The sequence below is a fragment of the Gekko japonicus genome, unplaced genomic scaffold, assembly GCF_001447785.1.
Source record: "Gekko japonicus isolate JY-2015 unplaced genomic scaffold, Gekko_japonicus_V1.1 scaffold646, whole genome shotgun sequence".
Lineage (NCBI taxonomy): Eukaryota > Metazoa > Chordata > Lepidosauria > Squamata > Gekkonidae > Gekko > Gekko japonicus.
This window is the reverse complement of record NW_015165253.1, coordinates 135,126-151,753: the sequence shown is the minus strand read 5'-3', so window position 1 is coordinate 151,753 and position 16,628 is coordinate 135,126. Positions and strand designations below refer to the sequence as shown.

The 16,628-nt window shown below is 48.4% G+C and overlaps 1 protein-coding gene across 1 annotated transcript in view; it reads left to right on the top strand.

Moving 5' to 3' along the window:
* LOC107109505 (polypeptide N-acetylgalactosaminyltransferase 9) overlaps positions 1-6,302 on the top strand; it is a 31,592-nt gene extending 25,290 nt beyond the window's left edge. The window contains exons 4-5 of the mRNA XM_015410152.1: positions 3,824-3,991; positions 5,971-6,302. Of these exons, the coding sequence (XP_015265638.1) occupies positions 3,824-3,991; positions 5,971-6,117 (315 nt within the window). The 3' untranslated portion in view covers positions 6,118-6,302. The remainder of the gene's footprint in view (positions 1-3,823; positions 3,992-5,970) is intronic.
* Positions 6,303-16,628: the final 10,326 nt, after the last annotated feature.

Genomic DNA, 16,628 nt, shown 5'->3' with positions numbered 1-16,628 from the left:
TGTTGAGTGAGGTTGGCGCAGCCGAAGCCCTCGCACCGAATTAATTCTGTAAACTGTGGTGAGATGATAGAAGCTTTCCAGCTGTGTGATCATTAATTAACTTGGCTACATGCGAGCAATCTCCGCATTTGCTATCTGCAAAAAGGTTCTGTTGATATATTTTTTTTAATGTCATCTTTTGATGAAGCTTGGTATTTTGTGATTCGCAGCGGGGGGGGGGGAACTGATCCCCAAAAAATGGCAAATAGGGATGAGTCCCCAACATCACTCGCAGAAGAGTAACCTGCAGTCGTAGTAGATTCTGTGCTCTAAAGCTCCAGCCAGAAATAGAAGAGGATAAAAAGGTAAAGGTTTCCCTTGCTCGAAAGCCAGTCGAATCCGACTCTAGGGGGTGATGCTCATCTCCGTTTCCAAGCCGAAGAGCCAGCGCTGTCTGAAGACATTTTCGTGGTCATGTGGCCAGCATGACTAGATGCCGAGGCACACAGAACGCTGTTATCTTCCCATCGAAGCGGTACCTATTTATCTACTTGCAATTTCTTGCTTTCAAACTGCTAGGTTGGCAGGAGCTGGGGCCAGAGACAGGAGCTCACTCTGTCACGCGGCACTGGGGTCTCGAACTGCTGAACTACAGACCTTCTAGTCTGCAGCTCAGCATCTTAACCTCTGAGCCACTGCAGCCCAGAACAGGATAGCCCCCTTGAAAACTGGGAGCTTCAACTGGAACAAAACAACAGCGGCTTGTGGAATCTCTTTTTCCAAATTTGGATTGAGATGGTGTGGCAGTCTATTATAATGGGGTAGTTTCAGAGGGTAGCCATGTTGGTCTGTGGTAGAAGAGCTAGATTCGAGTCCAGTAGCTCCTTAGAGACCAGCAAGATTCGGGAGGTATAAGCTGTCAAGAGGTCAGAGCTGTCTCTGATACCCTGATGGTTGTGACTTGACAACACTTTCTGCCACCACCAATGAAAGGTATTATTTGGATTTTATTCTTGGTTTGGGGCAGCAGGTAGCCTGTGAGAGAACATTTATAGAGGCATAACATCCATATCGCAAGATGTCTTCGTCCCGCTTTACACTGCATTGGTCAGGCTGCATCTGGAGCATTGTGTGCAGTTCTGGAGGCCTCAATTCCAAGAGGATATGGATGGAATGGAGCAGGTGCAGAGGAGAGCGACAAGGACGATCGGGGGCCTGTAGACCAAGCCCTATGAGGAAAGGCTGAGGGCCTTGGGAAGGTTTAGCTGGGAGGAGAAGAGGTTGAGGGGGGTACATCATTGCTCTCTTGAAGTATTCAAATGGCTGTCACTGAGAGGAGGGCAGGAGCTGTTAGCAGCAGAGGATAAGACTCACAATCATGGGTTTAAATTTAGGGCGGGAAGGTGCCAGCTGGATATTAGGAGAAACTTTTTTACTGTCAGAGTTGTTCAACAGTGGAATGGGCTGCCTGGGGAGGAGGTGAGCTCCCCCTCCCTGGCAGTCTTGAAGCAGCAGCTGGACAAAGACTTGTCGGGGATGCTCCAAGCTGATCCTGCATTAAGCAGGGGGTTGAACGAGATGGCCTGTCTGGCCCCTTCCAACTCTGTCATCAGCAAAGGGCCCAATTGCAAGAAGTCTGAGAAGCATTGCCTTCCCAAGGATGCTGCCTTCACCCCATCTCAGTCTTTCTACTCCTCCATCCCGCCTCCCCCCCATTCCTCTGTGTCATGAATATAAAAACAATTCTCGCGCATCCCCGTGGCAAGTTCAGTTTCCCTGCCTCCCGCAGCAGAGAGTTTGCTCTGCAGATGGCCTCTTTATTAAGAACAGCTTCTGACAAGCCATCGAGGCATTTGGGAAGGAGAACAAAGACGGAACTCCAAAGGGCATTAGACTCCGACAGGAAATATTAGCATATTATGCTCTGGTTGTGTTAAGTCATTACTGCTTACCGCTAGCAGCATGCGGAAACGTTCTCATATCTAGCTTCCTTTAAAAATTTTAAAAAGGCCCCAAGTAAGGATGCCGCTCAGAGGTGGTTTCGTAGAAAAAGAGCTAGGGGAACTCATTAGCATAACTCATTAGCATATGCCACACCCCTGACATCACCGGAAGTGTGTCATAAGGCCACACCCCCTGAATGCGCTCGCCCGCTTCGGGAGAGGGGATCAAAGTGTAATACAAGCCTCCTCCGAGACTTGATCACACCAATCTCAACTCTCTCTTGGGTCTTGATGCCTGCCAGTCATTCCCCCTGCCTGGGGGAAGCCACGTTGGACCAAAATACAGTCCAAACTGCTGTAAGGAACACCCGTCCACCCTGAGCACTTACAGGGTGCGTCAAATCGCCATTTTACCCTGACCAGAAGCAGGGGGCGGGGCTTTGTCATGTGCCCCGCCCCCCGCACCTCACCCGGGGGAACGGCGAACCACCGCGATTCCCCCGAATTGACCCCTGATGCCGCTAGATGTGACGCCCTGAGATCCGTGATTGTTTCCCTGTTTTGTTTTCAGGACTCAGCCATGGAGGGGAGGTGCTTAAGTGGAACAGAGATTGAGAATATTTAACCCATCAGCCGTGGTCAATGCTTGGATGAGACCACCAAGGGACTGCTATACAGAGGAAGGCAATGGCCAAACACCTAGGGTTGCCATTCCCCTAACGGTAGTAGGGTTTACCCACTTTTGGGGACCCAATCCACCACCGCCCAGCTGGCCAGGGGAGCCCCATCCCCAAATAGCCCTGCCCGCACCAACATGCCCGGTGCAATGATGTCACCCAGAGGTGATGTCACCATGCAGGGCACGTTGCACAGGGGACACTCTGGCATTTGAGAAAAACCCTATGGTAATCATAGAGTTACTATGGTTACCATAGAGTTTTTCTCAAACGCTAAAGCGTCCCCCCACAACATGTCCTGTGCGATGACATCACTTCCAGGTGATGTCATTGTGGCAAGCACACAAAGTGTGCATGCCAAAGAGTCCCGGGCATGGAGAGGGACCCCTCCACCAGCAGCCAGATAAGACCTGGCAACCCTAGAACCACCTCTGCTCATTTCTTGCCATGAAAACCCCATGATCAGGGTCACCATGAGTTGGTTGTGACATGACAGGACATTCTTCTTCTTCCCATGGTGTTTTCCTGCTCTAATATGCCCCCTCAAAAAACCAGGAGAGGAATGTAGAAAAAGTATAACTGGCTGTGGGCTATGCCGTGGAGGGCCACCCAAGACTGAAGACTCTTGAGAGTCCCTTGGACTGCAAGAAGATCAAATCAGTCAATCCTGAAAGAAATCAACCCTGACTGTTCCCTGGAAGGCCAGATAATGAAACTGAAGCTCAAATACTTTGGCCACCCAATGAGAAGGGAGCACTCCCTGGAGAAGACCCTGATGCTGGGAAAGATTGAAGGTCAAAGAAGACGGGGACGGCAAAGAATGAGATGGTTAGACAGTGTCATCGATGCAACGAACATGAAGTTGAGCCAACTTCAGAGGACGGCGGAAGACCGGAAGGCCTGGCATGATCTGGTCCATGGGGTCGCGAAGAGTCAGACTCGACTGTGCGAGTGAACAACAAATCCTTTCCCCATAGCAGTTGGTGGGGGGAAGAGGGTACCACCAAGTAACTACACAATGTCCTCATATTTCTGACCAACCGTGGAGGCTTAGAAAGAGGCTGTTTACTGGGGGCAAAGAGCTGTTAATGGTGGGAACAGCCCAAAAATTCTTTTAAATAAAAGAACAGAGACCACCTGCTGAGCTCGAGCCGAGGCGCCTTTTGTGTTAGAAATCGATCGCTGCCTACCTGACGTGGTTTTTTGTGTGTTTTGTGGTTCCAGCTTGTTCGTTACAGCACTGAAGGACTCCTGCAATTAGGCCCTCTGGGATCGACAGCATTTCTGCCTGACTCAAAATGCCTCGTAGATGACGGGAAAGGAAGAACTCCCACGCTGAAAAAATGTGAAGACACTTTGAGGCCTGCGCAGAGGCTGTGGGATTTCACACAGGTAATACGACCTGGCTGGAACAGCCTGTGTGTGTGAGAGAGAACTAAGTATGAGTCCACTGGCACCATTTGAACCAGCAAAAGTTTGGTCGTAGTGGTACCACTGGACTCAAACTTAGTTTTCACATCAGTTTGTTAACTCCTTTATTCTCTCTGTATGCTAATTTGCTGTTCACAGGTCTTACCAAACTGCTATAATCCAATCTTCACTGTACTTATTGCTCAGTTACTTATGCATCTTGACTCTAATTAGCCTTTCCTGGCAACTAACCTCCCCTCCCTCTCTCTACATTTGTGTAATGGTTGGCGAAGTCTGTTTCAATGTCTGCATGAACACACGAAAGCTTAGACCCAGAATTAAACACAATTCCTCTTAAAGGTGCCACCGGACTCAAATCTTGTTCTGTTGCTTCAGACCAACACGGCTACCCACCTGAATCTATGTATGTCTGTGCTTGTCTGTCTTTATCTGTGGATGGGTAGATTATAGATTCTTGTTGAACTATGGTGCTGGAGAAGACTCTTGAGAGTCCCTTGGACTGCAAGAAGATCAGATCAGTCAATCCTAAAAGAAATCAACCCTGACTGTTCCCTGGAAGGCCAGATAATGAAACTGAAGCTCAAATACTTTGGCCACCCAATGAGAAGGGAGCACTCACTGGAGAAGACCCTGATGCTGGGAAAGATTGAAGGTCAAAGAAGACGGGGACGGCAAAGGATGAGATGGTTAGACAGTGTCATAGATGCAACGAACATGAAACTGAGCAAACTTCAGAGGACGGCAGAAGACAGGAGGGCCTAGCGGGAGCTGGTCCATGGGGTCGCGAAGAGTCGGACTCGACTGTGCGACTGAACAACGACAACAACAAGATGGGTGGGTGGATGGATGGATGGATGGATGGATGGATGGATGGATGGATGGATTCCATTTGGGGAAGGGAGATCCATAGATGGATGAGTGGGTTGTATTTTCTTAACGTTTCAGATTTTTCTGCAAACTGGGTGCCCCCCCCCCAAGTTTGCAGAAAAACCTGTTTAGTGTAAACACGGGCCTCATCTGTGGATTTATATATCCAGAGTAATAAATATATAGATGATCCAGTAAAATGGATTAGAGAAACGCTGAACTGTGGGTAATATAATACATCCAGTAAACAACAGAGGTCAGTTCCCCTGGAGAAAAACAGCTGCTTTGGAAGGTGGACTCTGGCATTATACACCAAAAGAGGACAAACACACACACACACGCACACACGCACAAAAGAGTGCATGTCCTCTAAAAACAAGGGATATCGGGTAACCCTACCCCTGAGGTCTTTCCCCTCCCCAAACCCACCCTTCTAAGGCTCCAGGCCCATAACTACAGTGGGGGCATCTCGGGGCTAGGCCCCCTGAGTTACTGGCAAGGCCCCACGACTTCCCATCCAGCCCAGGGCCCCCGAGCAGCGGCTGTAGGGAAGGGGCCGGGTACTCCTTTAATTCGATTAGCCAGTGCCCCCTAAGAAATTTAAATGCCCCCAGTTTAAAAAATCCTGGCTACGGGCCTGCAAGGCTCCATCCCCCAGGTATTTCTTAACCCAGAGCTGGCAAGCCTACGGTGACCTTGGACCAGTTACACCCTCTCAGGCTAACCTACTTCACAGGGTTGTTGGGATAAAACTGTAAGCCACTTTGGGTGGCCACTGGCAAGAAAGGCAGGGTGGGTGTAAATGAAGTGGGGAGAATACAAATAAAATAATTCTGCATCAGGTCTTCACTTAGGATACCATCTCTTTTCAGCGCCAAGCTATTTCGATGCTAGTCTGTATCGGCAAGTTTACAATCCCTTCCCCAGATTCTTTTAGTATATAACAGCGCGATTACCAGCTGATTTGATGGCAGCTCCTACATCCTGCAATGCCTTCATTTCTTAGTATAATCTCCATATTTATTTTTTTCCCTCTATCTCTGAGATTTCTGTACTCTTTATCTCCTTCCCAGAATGGACCGATCATCAGCCGAGACACGGGACGGTGTCTAGAAGTAGAAATGTCTAAAGATGCTAATTTTGGGCTGCGACTAGTGGTACAGAGATGCTCGGGGCAGAAATGGATGATCAGAAACTGGATAAAACATGGCCGACATTGATTTCTGGCTGGGAAGACCCCATTTCTTCTGGAATCCTTTGACCAGTATGCAGGCACCCTGCTGAGAGACTTGGGTTCGAGAGGACTGCTGTATTGAGAAGACAGCTCATAGAAGGAGAAGCCGACGATCAGGGTTGTGAATTATTGGACCTAATTGTTTCTTCAAAAAAAAAAATAGCAGGAGACTGGCACCCCATCTAAGACTGCAGAAGGGCAAAACTGTATCTGGGCTGTACCACTTCAGACTGCAGGTGGGGGGGGTTCCATGACTGAGCACCACTCCATTCAAAAGTTCCCTGCATGTAGAAAGCTAGCTCATCAGGGAAGAAGCCTCGGCTAGAACCCTGCCTGCTGACCTGTGGAGGGGATTGTTTTGTTTGGAGAAACATACAACAATCAGAGCCTTCCCTCTGAAATCTGAAGGGGCACAAACCCACAGGCAGGTTTTTGCGCTAGAGAACTCAGCCTCACTTCTCATATCGTCGGGGTGCCCCAGGAAGACTCACACAAAGTTCTTTGGGAGGCCTTGAGAGGATCAAAACAGACCATCAAAACAGACGCTGCTTTCTGCTCTCTCAGAAGAGGGCAGCCCTATTTGGGATGAGTTTGCAAGACTGAGGGGGGTCTCTTGCCTCAGCAATGAAGGGCCTCGGGGAGGGGGGGATGGACATGTTAGCTTTAAGCTGCTGATTGATGCACAACTCCTGTGGTGAACAAAACCATGTGCCTTTTTTACTGTACTTCCTATCTGAGCGGACTGGGAGATCCCACCTCTTCAGCATGTCTGACTAACTCTCTGAACCACCCACCACGACAAAAAAAAAAAGTATCCTGTAAATAAATTACACTGCAAAAAAAAAATCTAATATATAATACATTTCAAGAGTCTTTGCCTGGGAGTCTCTCTGTAAAGTACAGCAAGAGCAGTCTGTCTGTAAAGTAAGAGCAACATTATTCACTACTGTTAGGCGAAGGCGGAGGTAACATTTTGAAAGCAGCGAGGCTGAGTTGGAAGCGCCATCAATGCCCTTTGATCCAGGCATATTTTTCCTCTCCAGGGAAGCTCTGCAAGGAGCCGTATGCAGCCAGAAAGTGAGTTTCATGTACAGCTATGTTTATGCAGAGGTGGGATTTCATTTTCCGTCTTGGGGCTAGCTAGACGCTACATGGAGAGGCCGCTTCTTGTGTACACATACATTAAGGACATATAAGAGCCCTGCTGGATCGAGCCAGCGGTCCATCTAGTCCAGCATTCTCTCTCACACAGTGGCCAGCCAATTCCTCTGGAGGGCATAGAGGCCGAGGCCTTCATAAGAACATCAGAAGAGGCCTACTGGATCAAATCAATGGTCTATCTAGTCCAGCATCCAGTCTCACACAGTGGCCAACCAGTTCCTCTGGAGGGCCAACAACAAGGCAGAGAGACCAAAGACGTCTTTCCCTGAGGTTGCCTCCTGGCTCTGGGATTCAGACTGCCTTGGAACTTGGAGGTTCCATTTAGCCACCATGGTGCTGATAGGCCTGTCCTCCATGACTCTATCTTATCCCCTTTTAAAGATGTTTTTTTCCCTGTGGCCATCAGTACGTTCTCTGGCAGCGAATTCCACATTTTAATCACTCTCTTTGTAAAGAAGTATTTCATTTTGTCCGTCCTGAATCTACTTCCCATCAGCTTCATTGGATGCCCTGGAGTTCTAGTTCTTCTGCCCCCTGTGAGATTGTGGGGAAGGTAGGTTGGGTCCAGAGAACTCAGTGGGGCCTGGAGATCTCCCAGAAATCACATGATGTCCAGATGACAGAGATCTGTTCCCCTGCAGAAAATATCTATTCTGGAGGGATCCATGTTTGAATAGTGGTCCACAGATGTTTTCTGGGTGGTGCACCAATTAAAACACGGAATGAATTGCCGCCTTTAGAAGAAGAAGAAGAGATAGGATTTATACCCCGCCCTTCACTACCCAAAGGTGTCTCAGAGCGGCTTACAAACTCCTTTCCCTCCCCCTCCTCATGACAGACACCCTGTGAGGTGGGTGGGGCTGAGAGAGCTCTGACAGAAACTGCTCTTTTTCAAGAACAGCTCTTATCAGAACTATGGCTTGCCCAAGGTCATCCAGCCAGGTCCAAGTGGAGGAGTGGGGAATCAAACCCGGTTCTCCCAGAGTCCGCACACTTAACCACTACACCAAACTGGCTCTTAAACAAGGTACCTGCAATCCAGCCTACCCAAAGGGGATTACAGCCAACAGGCAACAGCTTCACAACAGGGATGCATTCCCATTTTATGCAAGGAACCTTCCCCAGCAATGCAGTGACTCCAGGCCAAGCCTAGCCACCAGTGGGCTCAGACTGCAGTAACGCTGCATAGGATTGCACTGACTCCACCATTATATTTCAGATCTCATGCGATTCTTCTACAGGAGCATCGATATCTCTGGCCAGCACACTCATTCTTCACACAGAGGAATGATGAACAGTTACAGTGGATGCTTCGTCAGTGAGGGCAGGGTATAAATCAAATCCATCAATAAAATAACTTCAGCTGTCAGCTGGGGCAGAGTGGTGCACATGGTCGACCGGGGGCTGCAGTAGGCACCCACCTGGCATGCTCAGGTCTCCACCATGATAAGAATGTGGTGAAGACATGGTAGATGGTAGACTTGAGAAGCCACTGGGGTTCTAGGTGGAACAGAACTTGTTGAGGGAAGTACCCATATCATCGTGTCCAGTGTTCCCTCTAAGCTGAGTTAGTGTGAGCTAGCTCCCAGTTTTTTAGCCTCTGGCTCGCACAGTTTTGTCTTCGCTCAGGAAGGACGGCTCCAGAGCAAACTAATCGATGCCGTAGCCAAGTCACTCGCTCACAACTTTAAGGCCAGCAGCTCACAAAGTAGAATTTTTGCTCACAAGACTCCACAGCTTAGAGGGAGCATTTGTGTCCTTTCCATCTGGTTCCAGTTTCCCCATAGCTATGGATATTTGGCTTCTCTGAATGAGGTCTAAAAGCATGGTCTAGGGCAGTGTTCCCTCTAAGCTGAGTCAGTGTGAGCTAGCTCACAGTTTTTTAGCCTGCAGCTCACACATTTTGGTCTTCGCTCAGGAAGGATGGCTCCAGAGCAAACTAATTTATGCAGCAGCCAAATTGCTCGCTCACAACTTTAACGCCAGCAGCTCACAAAGTAGAATCTTTGCTCACAAGACTCCACAGCTTAGAGGGAGCATTGATCTAGGGGTCTATTTTCTGGGGAGGAGGGGGAGGAGACTGATGGGGTCATGGTGAAATCTGCAGAACGGAAGAGAAACATGTCAGTTCCTTCAGCAAGCAGCTATGCGGCGGCATCTGCCGCTGATTGCCAAAGTAAGGCTCCCACAAGCACCGATTGCATCATACACATGAACGCACCTCAAGCTGTCTTCTTCGGAATCAGATCCTGGGTCCATCGAAGTCAGTATTGTCTACTCAGATGGGCAGATTCCCAGGCAGAGGCCTTTGGTGACACCTGCTGCCAGACTGGAAATGTCAGGGGCTGAAGCCGGGATCTTCTGCATGCAAAGCAGAGGCTCTTCCAATGAGCCACAGCCTATGGTCACCAATTCCCTCCGGGCTGGACCTCACCTCAGGGAGGTCATGGTTTGTGGAAGGGAGGGACCTCTGCAGGGTATAATGCCATGGAGCCCATGCCTCAACCATGTTCTCCAGGGGAACTAGATCTCTGTTGTCTGGAGAGCAGGTGTGCCATTCCAGGAGATCACCAGGTCCCACCTGGAGGCTGGCAACCATGACTAGGCCACTTCCAGACCAGGGGGGTGCCAAGCGGGCAACAGAAGGCCACCCAGCTGGTGAAAGGTGAGGCAGGTGGTTACAAACTCTGCTGTTTGAGGAGATCGCCTTATGATAACACCAGTCCTGGCTTTCTGCCCAATGCTTTGGTGCTCTCTAAAGTCAAGTTTTTTTCAGATAGGAGCCTTTCCTGCTAACTGGAGGGTCTCTCATTCCAGAGGCTGAGGAGACACTCCAGGTGATTACAGAAAACATGCCTGTCAGTGGGCTGGAGTTCTCCTGAAATGACAACCGACCTTCAGGTGACAAAGGTCCATTCCCCTGGACCAAAAAGGCCAATGCGATCCTGGGGTGTGTATCAACAGAGAGATCACCTAAATTGCAAGATGTCATCGTCCTGCTGTACAGGCCACACCTAGAGTATTGTGTGCCGTTCTGGCACACTTCAAAAAGGATGAGGACAGAATGGAGCTGGTGCAGAGAAGAGCGACGAGGACGATCGGGGCCCCGGAGACCAAGCCCTGTGAGGACAGGCTGAGGGACTTGGGAACATTCAGTCTGGAGAAGAGGAAGCTGAGGGGGACATGATTGCTCTCTTTAAGTATTTGAAGGTGTGTCACTTAGAGGAGGGCAGGGAGCTGTTCCTGTGGGCAGCAGAGGATAGGAGCCGCAATCATGGGTTTAAATGAAGGGCAGGAAGGTACTGGCTGGATCTTAGGGGAAACGTTTTGACAGTCAGAGTTGGGCAACACTGAAATCCGCTCCCTAGGGAGGTGGTGAGCTCCCCCTCACCAGTGTTCCCTCTAAGCTGAGTTAATGTGAGCTAGCTTATAGTTGTTTTAGCCTTTAGGAAGGATGGCTCCAGAGCAAACTAAATTATGCGGCAGCCAAATCGCTCACTCACAACTTTAACTGCAGTAGCTCATGAAGTAGAATTTTGGCTCACAAGACTCCACGGCTTAGAGGGAGCATTGCCGCTCACTGACAGTTGTTAAGCAGCGGCTGGACAAAGACTTTTCAGGGATGCTGTGGGCCAGGGGTGTCAAACATAAGGCCCGAGGGCCAGAACCGGCCCATCCAGGGTTCCTATACGGCCCACAAGCAACTAGTGCAAGGGAGGGAAAGGGAGACTGTTTGGGGGCGGGAATGGGCAGAGCCACTCAAATTGTGGCTTTAGCATGGTAGAACAACCTCGTCTGCAGCCGTCAAGAAGAGTTGGAGCGTCTGCCCAGTGCGGCACTGCTGGCTCTCCAGTCTGCCCATATGGGTTTTCCTTTGGACCCCTCTCACAGCCTACGGGGCTTTGCAGTGAGGATACATCACCTCAGAGCTTACCAGGTGCTGTACGTTTTATATCTCTGGTTTATATCTCTGGTACCTAGCACTATGTTTTAGGGCACACATGGCCTGGCCCGACAAAGTGACATTTATGTCAGATCCGGCCCTCGTAACAAATGAGTTCGACAGCTCTGCTCTAGACTGATCCTGCATTGAGGGGCTTGGACTAGATGGCCCCTATGGCCTCTTCCAATTCTGATTCTAGGATTCTATTATTCTAAATGGCTGCTTTGGAGGGTAGACCCAAGGACATCACATCCCCCCGGACCTCCTTCTCCTCCCAGGACTCCACCCCCCCCAAGCACTGTCCCCAAATCACCAGGGATTTCCCAAGACTGTTCATGAAGGCCTATGAGCAAAACATGACAGGATTATAAATTCGGATCGGTCACCTCCCATCACTACGCCGATCCCACCCTGGTCTCTTTAAAAGCCTGTATCAGATCCAGGGCTATTTTTGGGCAGGAACACACAGGAACGAAGTTCTGGCTGGCTCCTGAGTTGGCCACGCCCAGCAGGAACTCATTAGCATAACAGGCCACACGCAACAGCAGAAACTCATTAGGATTGGCTATATTAGGGGCAAAGGAGTTCCTGCTACAAAAAAAGCCCTGGGTTTTGACAACAAACAAGGTAAACAGAATAAGAAGCAAAAGGTGGGTGTGGCTGGATGACCACACTTTTGGTAACATGGGGGTATGGCCTAATGGGCTAATGAGCTGTGCTGTCGGGGTGTGGCCTAATATGCTAATGAGTTTCTGGTGTTGGGTGTGGCCTATTATGCTAATGAGTTCCTGTTGGGCTTTTTCTACAAAAAGAGCCCTGACAGATCACACTCTAGCCTCCTCCAGAATCAGGTACCACCAAGGGAGCAGCACTTTGCAGGAGGAGGTCTTGGCAACGAGGTGGAAGTTGGCAGATGCTTCATGGTGCTCAATCAGCTTTTTACGATCCCCTGTCTGGCATCGCTTTTGAGCCAGGTTTCCAACTGCCCCAGCGCTTCTTTGGGAAGACGGCAATAAATCCACTTCTCTCTCCATCCAGCTCTTCAATCAGAGTTTCCCAAGCTGCCAGGAAGAAAGCAAATTGGCAAACAGACCTGTTTAAGCAGGGAAATAAAAAAGCAGTGGCAAATGGTTTTCCAGAGTCTGCCAGGAAACGTCATAGTTGGTGTCTCCATCCCAGACTGGAGAAGAGCTTTATTATACAGCAGTTAGACCCAAGGAAATTGTCACTCTGGAGGGGATGAAGTCAGGGGTGCCGACCTCCAGGTCAAGCCTGGAGATCTCCTAGAGTTACAACTGATCTCCAGATGACAGGGGTCAGTTTCCCTGGAGAAAATGGCTACTTCGTAGGGTGGAGTCTATGGTATTATACCAAGGGTTGTCAATTTCCAGACTGTGGCTGGAGCTCTCTCGGGATTACAACTGATCTCCAGGTGACAGAGATCAGTTCATCTGGGGAAAATGGCTGCTTTGGAAGGCGGACTCTATGAACTCTTGAAGTCTTTCTTCTCCTCCAGCCCCGCCCTCCTCGGGCTCCACTCCCAAAATCTCCAGATATTTCCCAACCCGGAGCTGGCAACCATAATTATACCCCGCTGAGGTTTGATTTATTACCTTTGTCAGCATTCTTCACATAATGTTTGGTTTGCATACCTTGGGGTGTTTTGTTCATTTCGCTTGCAATTTTTCCACTGTTCAGTTTTGTTTTGGTTTTTTTAAATTCTGTATTTCATAATAAGATATACTCACCGGGGACACACGTTGGTCATGAGCAGTAAGAATCATTGCAACAGACATTAAAAAAAAACCCTAATATGCATATTTGCTGATGGAAAACATTTGAAAGACGTGACTAGAAAGCCAATCAAAATGGCTTTCATCATTTCCGCCCCCTGCTTTGGGGCAGTGAAGGTACAAAAAGAAATATTTCTCGCCGAGTCGGTGCTGATAAGAAGCCCAACAGTATTCCCGGTTCCAACCTGCCCACTTCTCCTTCTGCCTAACCTTCCACTGCAGAATGAAAAGTGAATCCATCCCTTTTGCTTTTCAGGAAAGAACTTCCCCTGTCAGTTCAATTGAGATTATCTCTGTTATCTTCAAATTCGTGTGTCATCTCCATTCATGGGACATTCTCCTGCAGAGCTTCAAATGTTCCCCAGCAGAGACCAACTTCATTTGCTAATACAGAAATCCTTTCTTCATAATCTGAGCCAATAAACGATGGGGTGTGTTGGCAATCGGATGCATTGAAGAAAATACATTCTACCCGGTGGCAAGCAAAGGTGTCCCGAAAATGTAATGACCTAACTGCCAAACTGGCTGTGCATGCGGTAGATTTAAAAGGACACCCCTTCCTCCGAAGAGGAAAAGCTCGAACCATTTTAGCTCCACCTTATTAAAGTCCCATTCAATGTTCATGTCCAAATAGCTTCCAATTAGATCTCCAGCCGAGAGCAGAAATCAAAGGCGTCCATTTTCTCAACTATTTGTGGATCGTGGAAGAGAACAAACAACCCGCAGAGGCAAGGATTGGTTTGACCTTCTCTAAGGTCACAGACTCAAGAATGCTTAGCACATGTTTGTAATCTGTTAACTGAGGAAGCATTGTTTGATATTGGACTGGGGGGGGAGTTTGTAGAAGTTGACAGGATCTAGAGTGTCATCATTGTGGTTGTGCATGGACTCTAATCTGGGAGAACTGGGTTTGATTCCCCACACCTCCACTTGCAGCTGCTGCATGACCTTGGGCAAGCCATAGTTCTGTCAGAGTTGCCCTTGAAAGGGCAGTTCTTGAGATACCTCCCTCAGACCCACCCACCTCACAGGGTGTCTGTTGTGGGGAGGGGAAGGGAAAGGAGTTAGTAAGCCGCTCTGAGACTCCAAGTGAAGGACGGGGTATAAATCCAATCTCCTCCTCCTCCTCCTCCACTTCTTCTTCTTCTTCCAAGCTGAAAATTCAAAAACACACTGGCCTCAATCCACCTTGAAGACATATGGATGCAGAAGCAAGCAGCTTTGGGTACTTCAGGACATCCTTACACCCGTGCCAGAATCAAAAGGCACTGAGGCCAGGATGAGAGTCTGTGATTGGCCCAAGGTCACCCAGTGAGCTTCCATTCCAGAAGGGGGATTCGAACTCAGGTCTCCCAGGTTCCTAGTCCAGCATCATGCCACACTGGCTCTCATGGATCCTTCATGCGTAGTAACTTCCACTCAGTGTTCCCTCTAAGTTGAGTTAGTGTGAGCTAGCTCACAGGTTTTTAGCCTCTGGTGCACCTATTTTTGTCCTAGCTCAGGAAGGATGGCTCCAGAGCAAACTAATTTATGCAGTAGCCAAATTGCTCGCTCACAACTTGAATGCAAGTAGCACAAAGTAGAGTTTGTGCTCACAAGACTCCACAGCTTAGAGGGAGCATTGCTGCCTCTATGGGTTAGCTGTAACTGTGCTTCTGTTCAGAAAAAAAGAAGCAAGCCTAAAGTCTCCTTGGATCTGGAACTGGACCATCCAGTCCCTCTGAATCCTGGTTATTGTCTCCGCAGGGCAGAATGTATGCCAAACTAGAGCAGAGGAGCACAACTGGAAATCTTCTCCAGTTCATTTCCACTTTATTAATACACACTCCACTCTCTCTCTCTGCAATCCAAAGTGAGATCTCATTAACTAATCCTTTCCATCTGTGCATGTCGGAGGTTAGAGCCCAGCCAGGTGTACGTGTGTGCCCACCTGAAATTTACTGCAGCGCTGCTCACTTCTGGACATCTTGGGCTTGTACAAAATAACCCCCGGAAAATACCTTGTTGGTCTGCAGAATTTTAATTAGAGGTCCATCCGTCCCCCGCAAGAAGGTGAGTGCCTCAGAAAGAAGTCAGTGGATGTAATAATACAAATCTCAAAATGCATATTCAGCTCCGGCTCCAGCACAGTGCTTATGTTTTAATAATACCTTCTTGTTTGTAGATAACATTCTAAATGCCAGGTAGCTTCTGAATATTGATTTGTTTGCTTTAGAAATTGCTTTCGTCCTCAGAGAGCATTGCTAGGGAGCCTCGACCATGACTGGAATGGCCAAAGACGGATCCTGATTAAATTAACAAAGCTAAATTAATTTTTTTCCTCCTATGTTGAAATATACCCTCTTTTTTTCCTAGGGAAACTTGTTTCCTCTGCAGAGATTTGTCAGACCATGACTGAAATCAAATCCCTAGTTAGCTAGGGATGAGAAAATTCCCTGCGTTCCGTTCCTGTAATCATCCAGAAATTCTGCACTGTTCTCCTCCTAAATTCCAGTTTAACATAGATTTTCTAAAAATTGATTGAAGTTTTTCCCTTTCCTAAAGTTTTGGTTCCTACCTTTGCATCTTCCTCCCCACCCCCCTCCAATATGCTTTGATAAAAAGAATATAGATTAGTGTTGCCAAGTTCCGTTCCTGTAATCATCCAGAAATTCTCTCTGCACTGTTCTCCTCCTAATTTCCAGTTTAACATAGATTTTTTTTAAAATTGATTGAAGTTTTTCCCTTTCCTACAGTTTTGGTTCCTACCTTTGCATCTTCCTCCCCACCCCCCTCCAATGTCCTTTGATAAAAAGAATATGGATTAGTGTTGCCAATTCAGGGTAGGGAAATACCTAGAGATTTTGGGGGTGGAGCCTGAGGAGGGTGGGGTTTATAGAGGGGAGGGACTTCTGCTGGGTTTACTGCCACAGACTCCTTCCTCCAAAGGACCCGTTTTCTCCAGGGGAACTGATCCCTGTCATCTGGAGATCAGTTGTGTAATCCCATAAAATCTTCAGGTCCCAACGGGAGGTTGGCAACCCTAATTATAGGTCCGTGTGTGCAGTGATAGCTCAAAATGTTTTGTAGGTACCCTGAACCTGGAAAAGATCAATCTCTTTACCTGTGGGGGTACCTGTGGGTGTCCAACGTGCGACCCAGGGGCCAGATCAGGCCCCCGGAGGGCTTCTATCAGGCACACAGTGGAACTCACCATCTCCTGCTTCCAGTTCTGCTGCTGCTGCTGGATCATAGCTTGCTTTGACAGACTCTCTCAATCGCTCAGCCATTTCATGTTTTAACCTGGGTCCTAGACTCAGAACTCTGAATGAGGTTTCTGTGGTGAATGTCAATAAATCAAAAGTAGGTTTGCAGTTTACAGAGCTAAGGTTTTAAGCATGTTTTTATTTTAGGTTAAAAAAAATCTTTGTTTTTGTGTCCTTTATAATGTTTATATCTCCGCTACCTGGCATTACATTTTATGACACACATGGCCCGGCCCAACAAGGTCTCATTTATGTCAGATCCGGCCCTCAAAACAAATGAGTTCGACACTCCTGCCATAGATCTTTCTGAAGTCTCATGGGATTACTTCCTCCAGTGAGAGGTTAGCCATTACCC